Source organism: Erinaceus europaeus, chromosome 16 (assembly GCF_950295315.1).
Source record: "Erinaceus europaeus chromosome 16, mEriEur2.1, whole genome shotgun sequence".
In the NCBI taxonomy this organism is placed as follows: Eukaryota; Metazoa; Chordata; class Mammalia; order Eulipotyphla; family Erinaceidae; genus Erinaceus; species Erinaceus europaeus.
In genome coordinates, this window is record NC_080177.1 from 75,194,753 (window position 1) to 75,208,923 (window position 14,171).

Here is a 14,171-nt window from a genome sequence, read left to right on the forward strand (position 1 = left end):
AAAAAAACCTTCCTTCTCCTTTTAAGGTCTCCAGCATTCAGCTGTATCACTCTCTATCTCTCTTCAGTGATATCTCTTGATCCCAATCAGGACCATCCCTTTAAAATGTGTTTCAGGCACTTGAGTCAGTATCTTCTCTACTCTAACATCTGCATTCATCTAAGAAATTTCTGTATCCATGTCAAGAATTGTTCCTGTTCTTTCCCTGCCTTAATGCTATAGACCTTGACCTCTTCTCCACTGTAGCTGCAATGGATATCCTCATCTGTCAGAACTTTCTGACATCTGAAATCCTGAGGTAAAAATTGCTTCCGAAATACTGTCTCTCTAACACTAACCACTTTATTCCAACTACTCTTGCTATTTATTTATTTTAATGAGAGAAATACAGAAAGAATATATATATGTGGGAGGGGGGAGAAGGGCGGGATAAATAGCATAATGGTTATGCAGAGACTCTGATGTCTGAGGCTCCAAAGTCCCAGGTTTAATCCCCCCACACACACACACAACATAAGACAGAGCCAACCAGTGCTCTGGTAAAAATAAATACATAAATAAGAAAGGAAGAAAGAAAGAAAGAAAGAAAGAAAGAAAGAAAGAAAGAAAGAAAAAAAAATTCAGAGAGACAGACAGACACCAAAGCACTGTTTAGCTCTAACTTTTGGTGCTGTTACAGATGGAACATGGGACCTCAAAATGTCAAGAATGAAAATACTTTTGCTTTAGCATTATACTATCTCCCCTGACCCTACTCTTGACTTTTAGCAGAATCGGGCTAGCCAGTCCCTTGCTCCCTGTGCATAAGAGGCCACTATAGATGTGTTTTCTTCTCTACCTATCTGGATCCTGGTTTCAGTCAGTTTCTCCCCAGGACACTCACTGTCCTCATGCCCATATCTTTCCTCTAACTCTGTGAAGTTACAATGATTTCTATAATTTACCCCCCCCCCAAAAAAAATCTACCTCTAAAGTACAAAGCTAATGAGTTACAACTAAGATAGTCAATGTCTCCTAATTTTTTTTTTTCCACTTGGTCTCTAGTTCCAGCTAGGCCATCAGTCCCACTCGACACTCCTAGGTCACCTTCTTATTTTGTCCTGTTAGTCTTCACCATTCCCTTTCAGCCTTTCTCATCACCCTCTCCTTTCAAGAGAGAATTTGCCTACTTAGTGATTTAATATTGATTCACAAAATTGTAAGATAACATGGGTATAATTTCACACCAGAGTTCTGTGTCCCCATTTCCTGTATTGGAAGCTACAGCAGTTCTCCCAAGGTTGCAGATATGGGTTAATTATTATTTCTTTGCTTTTCTTTTTAATTTTATATATATTTTTATTTCCTCTTTTGTTGCCCTTGTTGTTTTTTATTGTTGTTGTAGCTATTATTATTGTTGTTATTGATGTCATCATTGTTGGGATAGGAAAGAGAGAAATGGAGAGAGGAGGGGAAGACAGAGTAGGGGAGAGAAAGACGGACACCTGTAGACCTGCTTCACGGCCTGTGAAATGACTCCCCTGCAGGTGGGGAGCTGGGGGCTCCAACCAGGATCCTCACGCTGGTCCTTACGCTTTGTGCCATGTATGCTTAACCTGCTGCACTACCACCCGACTCCCTTAAGTATTATTTCTACAACTATCTATATTTGTATATATTTGCCCATCTTTTTCCAATGGTCAAGTCTTCTCATCCTTCCAAGTCACACCTACACCCATTACCACTTCTCAATGTCCCTCCCTCATTTCTCTCTCGGGGTCCCGATGGAATTGGAGTTTAGAGCCTTCTGGTCATCTTCACCCTATCATTTCTCCCCCACTAGGAGTATAGACCAAAATTCTTTTTGTGGTGCAAAAGGAGAGACATGTAGCTTCTGTAATTGCCTTGCTATTCATTTCTTTAAAACCTTCTCAGTCACACATGTCCATGTAACTATCATCCTGTTTGCTTCCTAGCCCAGCTCTTATACCAACCTACATTTAGCCTTTGCTTTTTTCACATTTCACTCAGGCATCATCCTACTTCCATCCTGCCATTCAAACTGAGAAAAGCTGTCATCTTCTTTATTCAGCAGCACATATCCCTTGGATCTTGTGTGAGTGCGTAGCTCTTTTGATCACTCCCTTCTTAAAATTCTCTTCTGCACTCTGGGCAACACCCACTCTTGGCCCATCTTTTACTTTCTGTCTTCTCAAATTCTTTTTTTAAAAAAATTGTCTGTGAAGAGAGAGAAGGAAGAGGCAGGGGAGATAGCATAATGGTTATGCAAACTCTCATGCATGAGGCTCCAAGTTCCTAGGTTCAGTCTCCCCAAATCACCAGAAGCCAGAACTGAGCAGTGATCTAGAGGGTAGGGGAGAGAGGGGGGGGGGAAGAAGAAGAAGAAGGAGAAGGAGAAGGAGAAGGAGAAGAGGGGGAGGGGGAGAGGGAGGGGAAAGGGAAAGGAGAACAGTGCCCTGCCTTGGAATATGTGTTGCCAGGAACTAAACCCAGGACCCTCCACACCTGCACCTTCTGTACTCTGTCCACAGAACCAACTTCCTAATTTCTTTACCAGAAATTTGTCTTAATTTTGGTTCCCTCCCCTCCCCTCTCCTCCCCTCCCCTTCTTCCCTCTTCTCTTCCTCTCTTTTCCTCTGCTCTCCCCTCTTTATTTTTCTATCTAAACATTTCTATCCAATCGCATGGCTTTCTATTTGCAACCTACAGTAAGACCTAGTCAGACACCTCCACAGCCTCAGTTTCTGCCATCCTTGCCCTGTCTCCCAATGAGCCAAAGAAATCCTGTTACTGGGGGAGGGGGGAGGTGGTGGCCCACATGGCTGATTGCATATTTACAGTGCACAAGGACCCGAGTTCAAGCCCATAGTCCCCACTTGCAGGGGGAAAAGTTTCATGGATGGTGAAACAGGGCTGCAGGTCTCTCTCTCTCTTTCTCTCTCTCCCTCTCCCTCCCTCTCTATATTCTCCTTTCTGGCTGTCTCTATCAAATAAACAAAGATAATAAAATTTAGAGGAAATCATATTATTGGCAGGGCTTTATTCACCTTGTGATTTCTTCATGTCTCTGTGCATGTTGTTTCCCTACCCTTTAATGCCTATCCTGTCCCTTCTTCACTGCCTGTCTTGAAATGACTTTAAAAAAAAATCTCGGGGCTGGGTGTTGGCACACCTGGTTGAGTGCACATGTCACTATGTACAAGGACCCATGTTCGAGTCCTCAGTCACCACCTACAGGGGGAAAGCTTTGCAATTGGTGAAGCAGTGCTGCAGGTGTCTCTCTGTCTCTCTCCCATCTCTATCTCCCCCTTCCCTCTCAGTTTCTGGCTGTCTCTAATCCAATAAATAAATATGGATAATAAAAAAAAAATTTTAAAGAAAGAAAGAAAAAATCTCTTGGGGCCAGGCGGTATTGCAGCAGGTTAAGTGCACAAGGTGTGAAGCACAAGGACCCGCATACGGATCCCAGTTCGAGTCTCCACCTCCCTACCTACAGGGGGCTCGCTTCATAAGCGGTGAAACAGGTCTGCAGGTGTCAGTCTTTCTCTCCTCCTCTCTGTCTTCCCCTCCTCTCTTGATTTCTCTCTGTTCTATCTGACAGCAATAACAACAATAATAATAACAGCAGCAATGATAAACAACAAAGGCAACAAAAAGGAAAAAAAATAGCCTCCAGGAGCAGTGGATTTGTAGTGCAGGCACCAGTAACCCTGGAGGCAAAAAAAAAAAAAAAAAAAAACTCTTGGGGGCTGGGCGGTAGTGTAGAGGGTTAATTGCACATGGATCTCCATCAAGCCCCCAGCTCCCCACCTGTAGGGAAGTCGCTTCGCAAGCAGTGAAGCAGGTCTGCAGGTGTCTGTCTTTCTCTCCCCCTCTCTGTCTTCCCCTCCTCTCTCCATTTCTCTCTGTCCTATCCAACAACAACAGCTGTAACAACAACAATAATAACAACCACAACAAGGGCAACAGCAACAAAAAAAGTCTCTTCATTGGGGTAAAAGATAGTTGTGGGTGGGGTGGTGGCGCACCTGGTTAAGCTCACACATTACGAGATAGTTGTTGTCACCTGTGTGTAGTTTCTTATTTCCCCAGGTTGTCAGCACATCACACCCTCCACCAACTTGCCGTCTTCCTCCACCACAGGTCACTGAGTTCAATATACAGATCAGGCATCACCTGACTTTCGTGCCTGAGATTCACAGGTCGGGTTTTAACCCCTGGACCCATCATTAGCCAGAACTACTGAGCATTCTCCTGGCGTGCGCGTTTCCTGGCGTGAGCATTCTCCTGGCGTGTGTGTTTCCTCTCTCACCCCTCACTAAAATAAACACATCTTTAGAAAACAAAAAAGATTACTTTTTCTTTTTCTAGAAATTTACCATATTTGAGGATATATTTTTGTGATATTAATTACATTCACATACTCTGTCCATTTGTTTTTTTAATTTTCACTTAAAAAGGTTTATTTTAATTTTCTTTTTTAAATATATTTTTAAATATATTTATTTACTAATGAATAAGATAGGAGGAGAGAGAGAGAAAGAACCAGATATCACTCTGGTACTTGTGCTACCGGGGATGGAACTCAGGACTTCATGTTGTAAAGTCCAGTGCTTTATCCACTGTGCCACCTCCCAGACCACTAATTTAATTTTCTTAGAGAAAGAGGGAGAAAATATTTTTTACATTTACTTATTGAGGGATTAATATTTAAGTCAACAGCAAATACAGTACATTGTACATGCATGACATTTCCCAGTTTTCCACATAACAGTACAACCTCTACTAGGCCCTCTGCCATCAGTCATATTCCAAGACCTTAACCCTCCCCACCACCCCAGAGTCTTTTACTTTGGTTCAAGACACCAGGGAATATTTTTATTTTTGTTGCCACCAGTGTTATTGCTGGGCCTTGATGCCTGTACTATGAATCTACCACTTCTGGCTGCTTTTTTATTTATTTACTTATTTTTTTACTTGATAGGGCAGTGAGAAATTGATAAGGAGATAGAAAGAAGGAGAGAGGGGTCGATGGTAGCACAGCGAGTTAAGCGCACATGGCACAAAGAGCAAGGACCAGCGTTAGGATCCCGGTTCAAGCCCCCGGCTCCCCACCTGCAGGGGAGTCGCTTCACAGGCGGTGAAGCTGGTCTGCAGGTGTCTGTCTTTCTCTTCCCCTCTCTGTCTTCCCCTCCTCTCTCCATTTCTCTCTGTCCTGTCCAACAACAACAATGAGAACAATAAAACTAACAACAGCAATAAGGGCAACAAATGGGGAAAATGGCCTCCAGGAGCACTGGATTCGTAGTCCAGGCACCAGGACCCAGCTATAATCCTGGAGGCAAAAAAAAAAAAAAAAAGAAAGAGAGAGAGAGAGAAAGATAGATAGATAGATAGATAGATACCTGCAGCCCTTCTTCACCACTCATGAAGTTTCAACCCAGGGGGGCCCAGGGCTTGAACCCAGAACCTTGTGCATGGTAACATGTGCTGTTAACTGGATACACCACCACCCAGCCCCACTTGGATTATTATTATTATTTTTTTAATATTTATTTATTTATTTTCCCTTTTGTTGCCTTGTTGTTTTTTATTGTTGTAGTTATTATTGTTGTTGTTATTGATGTCCTCGTTGTTGGATAGGACAGAGAGAAATGGAGAGAGGAGGGGAAGACAGAGAGGGAGAGAGAAAGACAGACACCTGTAGACCTGCTTGACCACCTGTGAAGCGACTCCCCTTGCAGTTGGGGAGCCAGGGGCTCGAACCGGGATCCTTACTTCGATCCTTGAGCTTGGTGCCAGGCGCACTTAACCCGCTGCACTACCGCCCAACTTCCCCACTTGGATTATTTTAATAAGCGGTTATCTGGAATTCCTCACTGTAGGCTGACCTGCCTCCATAGCATCTCTAGATTCTTGGCAAAATAGTCTTTTTTTTTTTCTGTCTGGGGGCTGGGTGGTGGTGTATCTGGCAGAATGTACACTTTGCCAGGTATTTATTTATTCATTTATGTTTCTTTATTGGAGGATTAATGCTTCACAGTCGACAGTAAATATAATAGTCTGTATATGCGTAACATTTCCACATAACGGTATAACCCCCACTAGAGCCTCCTGGCAGAATAGTCTTTGTTCCTTCACTGGAAGAATAATGGTTTTTCACCTCCCCTTTCTCTCTTTATTCCTTTCTTTTCTTTCTTTTTTTAAATTTTTTTTATTGGCTATAGACAGCCAGAAATCAAGAGGGTAGGGGGAAATAAAGAGGGAGAGAGACAATGAGATACCTGCAGCCCTGTTTCACCACTCGCAAAGCTTTCCCCCTACAGTTGGGGACCGGACACTCGAACCCAGGTCCTTGCACATTGTAACATGCACTCAACCAGGTGCGCTACCCCCCTCTCTGCCTCCCCTTTCTTGGCTTTCCCTGGTTTTCTTTTCTTCTTGAAAAAAAAAATTAAGCCACACCTGCTTGATGGGGCAAGCTCATCGTCTAAATAATAGGGATGCGCTCTCTGGAGAGGAGTCATCTGGCCAACAGAAATCCTGCTGTCACCTTGGCAAAAACCAAAAATTGCTTTCAAAAGAGAATCAACAGTTGAGTCATTTACTTTGGGACGACTCAAACGGTGATGAGAATGTTCTCTGTTTTCTTTCATTTCATCCCTGCAAAGTAGAAAGTTTCTAGTCAGTCGAAGTACTTGAAGCCCACAAAAACTCAACAATAGACCCTAAAAGTTGTGATTCCCTGGGCTGGCAAAATAGCTCACCTGCATAGTGCTCCTGCTTGGCCATGTGCTTCATGCAGGTATGTACCTGGCCCTCAACACACTGAAGAATTTTAGCATTGAGATCCCTCTCTCTCTCTCTCTCTCTCTCTCTCTCTCTACTGGAAAAAGTATCCACGGGGCGTGAAACCATGGCAACAGTATCAAAGAAGTTGCAACATACTGTTGGAAGCAGTGTAGCACAGGGGTGCACTAACTAGACCTAGCACTGCATGCATACCAGCTCCAAACTCACCTGATGATTATAGCTACGCCATGGCGTTACAGTGAAAATTAAATATGGACATAAATCACTTCTAATAGTTCCTGGTACATAGTCACTGCTCATTAGGTCTGACTTGCTTTCAAAATGTAATATTGATCAAAGGTGGAAAATGGAAGTAAATGCATTAAAGACATGGATCTTAAGGTTCCTTTGCTTCATGGAAAACTATTTTACATCATAGCATAAATATATGCATATACAGGGAGTCAGGCAGTAGCGTAGCGGGTTAAGTGCATGTGGCGCAATGCGCAAGGACCCATGTAGGGATCCCGGCTCGAGCCCCCGGCTCCCCACCTGCAGGGGAATCACTCACTTCACAGGCGGTGAAGCAGGTCTGCAGGTGTCTGTCTTTCTCTTCCCCTCTCTGTCTCCCCTCCTCTCTCGATTTCTCTCTGTCCTATCCAGTGACAGCAACAACAACAATAATAATAACCACAACAATGATAAAAAAACAAGGGCAACAAAAAGGGGGAAAAATGGCCTCCAGAAGCAGTTGATTCGTGGTGCAGGCACCGAGCCCCGGCAAATAACCCTGGAGGCAATATATATATTTGCATATATCAAAAGTTTATTTTAATGTTAATTAAAAATAATATTTATGGACCTAGTGGGGGTTGTATTGTTATATGGAAAACTGAGAAATGTTATGCATGTACAAACTATTGTATTTACTGTCGAATGTAAAACATTAATTCCCCAATAAAGAAATTTAAAAAAAATAACATTTGTATTTTATACTTCTAAAGTGTAACTAAATATATGTTTACATCTAATTGAAAATGCATACTTAAAAAATTTATTAGTGATTTGATAATGATTAACAAGATTGTAAGATAACAGGGCTACAAGTCCATACAGTTCCCACCACCAGAGTTCCATGTCCCATCCCCTCCACTAGAAGCTTCCCTATTCTTTATCCCTCTCTGGGAGCATGGACCAGAATTTGTTACGGGGTGCAGAAGGTGGAAGATGGAATATTTCTGTGTATAACCATAAATACATATCTAACTGTGAACCTATTTCAGATTTGCATAGGAATCATAGCTGGGGAGACGCTCAGCAGTAGAAGATAGGATCCATGTTTTTGAGGTCCTGCCTAGGTTTGACCTCTGGCACTGCACATGGCCCAAGTTAAGCAGTGCTCTAGTCACTCTCTCCCTTACTCAAACTCTCTCTTGCTCTTACAAAAATAAAAATATCTAGATCTTTATTCAAATCAAACTATACCAAAAATTGTTATTTCCTAATTAAATACAATGTCATCAGTTTAATTTCGTATAATGTGTTATTAAAAACAGCAGATGGGGCGGGAGTAGAGAGCATAATGGTTATGCAAAGAGACTGTCATGCCTGAGGCTCCGAAGTCCCAGGTTCAATCCCCCGCATCACCGTAAGCCAGAGCTGAGCAGTGCTCTGGTGTTTCTCTCTGCGTCTTTCTCTTTCTGCATCTCTCTCATAAAATAAAATAAATAAAATATTTTTAAAATAAATAAATAAAATAAAAACAGCTGGGATATACTAGCAACTACTACCCCAATGTGACTTGTGTAAAGATTGAAGGGGAAACATCATAATGAGGCATTTAAGATGAATGATTCCTCAACCTGTAATCTGAAATGCGCAGTCCTCTCGGAGTCCACGCAGTCCTGAAAGTAGTAGTAGTTGTTGTTTTTTACCAGAGCACTTGGCAAACGCTAGAAGAAGAACCAGAGCACTGCTCAGCTCTGGCTTATGGTGGTGCAGGGGATTGAACCTGGGACTTTGGAGCCTCAGGCATGAGAGGCTCTTTGCATAACCATTGTGGTATCTACCCCTGCCCCCTGGAAGTAGTTTTAAGCTAAGGCAAAGAAGCCAAGTCCAGATTTGTCACTGTCTACCTCTGAACCCTGTACAGGCATTTACTTTTCTGGGCTTTATTTTTAAAATGGAGAAAGCTAGTTCTATAGTCTAACCCATTTTCTACTTGACGAAGCCTGGGGAGATTATTGTTGAGTAATCCTTATAGGGGTTGAAGCCCATTTCGGTGAGCTACATAATTTTTAAAGGATATTATTGATTTGAACAGTAAAGAATAGCCTACAGGCAAATCTTGCAAGGTGCTTCAGCAGACATGCAGGCCGACCTTCCTGTTGGCACAGTTCACATTTGGCAGGTACATCCCATTCCTTACAGGAAGGAATAGGTGCTGCATTGTGTTTTAGAAGTCAGTGAGCTTTCAGAAAACTGAGTAATTGACATTTTTCTCATTTCTGAGATCAAATTTTCATAAATCATTCAACTTGGATAAACTGAGAATGTGGTTGATCTAGTAATTGTTGAAATGTAGTAGAGACATTGCAAAACGTGATATTTAAGTATTTCCTCCTAACCCTTACCTTAGGAAGATAGAAGCCTTTTAAATAGAAAGATACCCAGATGCAGAAAAGGGAAACAAAGTAACGAGCCTATCCATAGAGTGGAAACTAAAAGAGCCCAATGGATTCGTCTCCATAATTTAGGATTCCTTTATTGCCTAATTTTCAGTGATAATCACACATAAACAGGACAGACTTTATCATCAGGAACTTGTTAGTAGCCTTGCAAATTATCTTATGGCTATGGGTGATACGTAACTAACTGGAAAGTAGTATTTTCTGATTTTTTACAACATGTGCAGAGAAATGCTTTTAATCTCTTGTCAAGATTTATACTAGAAGCCATTTCCTTTTTTAAATTATATTTTTATTTATTTATTGTTGGATAGAGAGAAATTGGGAGGGGAGGAGGAGGTAGAAAGGGAAAGACATAGAGAGACACCTGCAGCCCTGCTTCACCATTTGTGAAGCTTTCCCCGTACAGGTGGGGACAGGACCAGGGGCTTGAACCTGGGTCCTTGTGCACTGTAATGCATGTGCTTAACCAGCTGCACCATTGTCTGACCCCCTAGAAGCCATTTCTTAATAGTTCACTTACTATTGTATTTTCACAACACACTTACAGTTTGATACTGACATTTTTCCTACACAGTTCTAGTCAGTGTGACTTTGCCTTAAAGGATTTATGTAAATAGCACAAGTGTTTATCACTGGGAAAAGTCTAATACATACTGATCTGTGTATACAGTCAGTTTTCTAGTTCAGGTATTTATGGGACTAATATAAAGTTGTTTTGGTGGGTATTATACTTGTGTATAGTTTAGATTTGAGAAATTTATAGTAATAAATTTAAGTGATATTTTCCTATTATCCTTATGCTGATTTATTACATTTCTCAACATTTAATGTATTGAATTTCTCTCTCTCTCCCTCTCTCTTTCTTTCTGTCTTCACTACTCAGTTCTCACATATGACAGAACCAGGAATTGAACCTAGGACTTCAGACTCTCAGCATGAAAGTCCTTTGCATAACCATTATGCTATCTTCCCAGCACATTAAATTATTTGTTTCATGTTTTTGTGGGAGGTTAACAGAATTCTTAAGATATTGACTCATAAGAAACTAGAACTGTTTTTCAGTATTCCACACAACAGCTTTGCCCATCTAAAACAGTGTGAATGACCCCAAGAAGTCCCTCGTTCCTTTAAAGTGTAGTACTGTACTGTGTTTATTTTCAGAGAACTGTCATTCATGCATCCACATCCATGGGGGTAAACTGGAACAGACTAGACTGTGGTGCTCACCAGTCTCTAAGGAAGGAAGGTTGTATATGTGAAAACAGCTGGCCAAGACTTCCCTTTGCAAGGAAGATTTCTCTGTGTGTAGCATCAAGTGAGAAGTTTTGTTAGGGTTATATGCTTTCAGTAAAGAAAATGAAAAGAGAATAAACAGTCAGTGATCTGATTCTATAATTTTGATCCTTATGACCGAAACCTCCCTTAGAGTAATGTGAGAACACTACAGAATGAACTTCTGAACTATCAGTTCATTTTCTGTATAATTGGTGAGTTTTTATTGCACTAAAAAAAAAAAAAAAAAAATTCCGGGGCTGGGCTAGTTGAGCGCACATGTTACTATGCACAAGGACCCAGGTTTGAGTCCCTGGTCTCCACCTACAAAGGAAAAGCTTTGCGAGTGATGAAGCAGGGCTGCAGGTGTCTCTCTGTCTCTCTCCCTCTCTATCTCCCCCTTCCCTCTCAATTTCTCTATCCAATAAATAAATAAACATTATAAAAAAAAACTCTTGAGTAAAAAGAATTTACAGTCACTCTAGCCTTTTTAAATGTACTACAAAAGTCTAGTAGTTTACTTTCAGTATTTTATTACTTGTAGTACTATCCAATATTTAACTTGTTTTCATACCACTGATACCCACAAACTTCCCCACACACCCACCTAACTCCTAGCTTTATTTTCATGAGTTCACTCTATGAAAAAGAATCTCTGTGCATAAGAGTCATACAGTATGTCAGTGCCTCACTTATGTAGCTTCATTGCACAGCTGTAAGATCACTAATACTTCTGTATTAAAACTATGCTTTTTCGGCAAAACTCAGTTTGAAACTTCTCTATATTTAGTGTCGGCCTCCCTGGCCTTACATAATGAATGATACATTCAAAGCTTTAATGCAAGTAGGTAAATGGATTGAAATAAGTATCTGGTGTTTTTCATGTAGCATCATCGAATGCTGACATAATCCAAACCCTGGTTAGGGTTTGGGTTGTTATTCTTTTCTAAAATCAAATATCTGGCTTTCTGTGCCACTGTCTTTTGCTTACACTATTGCTTTGTGTCTTAATGTGACCGCCAGGACTACATTACACAGGCAAATCCTGTCCCTTTTTATTTATTTTTTTTGGCCAAAACATTCCTGACAGTAATTACACATTTTTATTTCCCTTTTTTCCCCTCAGGTTGGAAAGACTGGTGGATGTCCTGAGGAAGAAGGTTGGGACAGGAACCATGAGGACAGTGATCTGACTGAGAAAGGACTGTCTGTGGAAGCGATCACATCTGCTGGCCAGGCTGCTCCATTCAACACTGTGTAAACACCAAAGCCTTAGCTTAGCAAACAGTTGTTAGAAGTGGAACACTCCAACCACATTCCAAGCTGAGATAAAGTCAAATCACCAATGTTTAACTACTTTGCTGCTGGCTTGAGTTATTTCTCCAAATGTATTAACAGCAGGCTTTTTCCAATTGCGTGGCTCTCAGTTGCAGTCTATCTGGGAGCTGTTTTGTCCCTGCATGTATTTAATATACATCTCTTTACTGAGAGACCATTGTCGGTCTTCACATATGGCCCTTTCTGAATCAAAATGCAGCAGAGCACATACTGCCGAGAGCCTTAATCCACTGTGTTAGGGCAAAACTTCAAATACATGTAATTTTTCAATGGATTTCTTAACTGATGAGAGAGGTTCAGAAATAAAATCATGGGCAACAAAAGGGAATAAATAAGTAATATAAAAATTTAAAAAATTTAAAAAAAAGAAATAAAATCATAGCTTTCCTTCAGTGTGTGCAAGTAATCTTCATTAGTAGTAAAGAATGTTAAGTATAGATGTTAATTAAATATATAGTTTGTTTTAACAAGTGTGTAATACAATAAAATGCATTAACCAAGCCATGATTTTTTTTCCATTGCCAATAATTCAGGCTATTTTTAATTAAAGAGGATACTGTTAATGTGTGCTTATAAATTCTTTTTTTTAAAGATCTTTTTAAATTTTATTTATTTTCCCTTTTGTTGCCCTTGTTGTCTTTTTATTGTTGCTTTAGTTGTTGTTGTTGTTACTGATGTCGTTGTTGTTGGATAGGACAGAGAGAAATGGAGAGAGGAGGGGAAGACAGAGAGGGGGAGAGAAAGACAGACACCTGCAGACCTGCTTCACCGCTTGTGAAGCGATTCCCCTGCAGGTGGGGAGCCGGGGGCTTGAACCAGGATCCTTCCGCCGGTCCTTGCGCACTTATAAATTCTTATTGTCACTGTATTTTTATATTGGATCTGAATAACTAGTAAACCTCTGAAATTGTAGAAATTGCTCTGTCTGTGGAATAACATAAGACACTTTTGGCTAAAATCAGCATGTTGTCAGCTTATCTCTACTGAAAGGTAAGAGACTGTCGGTCACACATGAATGACGCTTTTTTATTTAGATTATTTTTGACTATTTATGGTGAAGAAAGGAAATTCAGTCTATAATGTATACAATAAAATTACAGTGTAAGCACAAGGACCGGCATAAGGATCCCGGTTCGAGCCCTGGGCTCCCCACCTGGGCTCCCCACCTGGATCCCGGTTCGAGCCCTGGCTCCCCACCTGCAAGGGAGTCGCTTCACAGGCGGTGAAGCAGGTCTGCAGGTGTCTGTCTTTCTCTCCCCCTCTCTTTCTTCCCCTCCTCTCTCCATTTCTTTCTGTCTTATCCAACAATGACAACAATAAAACAACAAGGGCAACAAAAGGTAATAAATAAATATTTTTTAAAAAATTACAGTGTGAAGAAGTAGCCTTGGAAGAAAGTAGCCATTTTTTTATTTGTTTATTTAAGAAAGGAGACATTAATAAAACCATAGGATAAGCGGGGTACAACTCCACACAATTCCCACCACCTGGTCTCCATATCCCATCCCCTCCCCTGATAGCTTTCCCATTCTCTATCCCTTGGGAGTATGGACCCAGGGTTGTTGTGGGTTGCAGAAGGTGGAAGGTCTGGCTTCTGTAATTGCTTCCCCGCTGAACATGGGCGTTGACTGGTCGGTCCATACTCCCAGCCTGCCTCTCTCTTTCCCTAGTAGGGTGGGGCTCTGGGGAAGCGGAGCTCTAGGACACAATGGGGGGGGTCGTCAGTCCAGGGAAGTCTGGTCGGCATCATGCTAGCATCCGGAATCTGGTGGCTGAAAAGAGAGTTAACATACAAAGCCAAACAAATTGTTGAACAATCATGGACCTAACTGCTGGAATAGTGCTGATGAAGTGTTGGGGGGTCCTCTCTGCAGAAGTAGCCATTTTAAGAGGCAACTTAAAATAGTTCCATCAAAGCACTCACTTCCAATCACGTGAAATTACGAATAGAACTAAGATTTACTCGTAAGGAAATATGTTTCTATTTTTTAGATTGAATCGATGAGAGAACAATATAAAATGACCACAACTGGAACAGGATGAAATAGGTACAGAAGGAGAGATCAAATTAGTGAAAAT

At 41.2% G+C, this 14,171-nt stretch overlaps 1 protein-coding gene across 4 annotated transcripts in view; it reads left to right on the forward strand.

The window, feature by feature from the left end:
• MIPOL1 (mirror-image polydactyly 1) overlaps positions 1–12,592 on the forward strand; it is a 265,158-nt gene extending 252,566 nt beyond the window's left edge. For all 4 annotated transcript variants that reach the window (XM_060175449.1, XM_060175451.1, XM_060175450.1 and 1 more), the window contains one exon: positions 11,881–12,592. In XM_060175449.1, the coding sequence (XP_060031432.1) occupies positions 11,881–11,947 (67 nt within the window). In that variant the 3' untranslated portion in view covers positions 11,948–12,592. The remainder of the gene's footprint in view (positions 1–11,880) is intronic.
• The last annotated feature ends 1,579 nt before the right edge of the window (positions 12,593–14,171 follow it).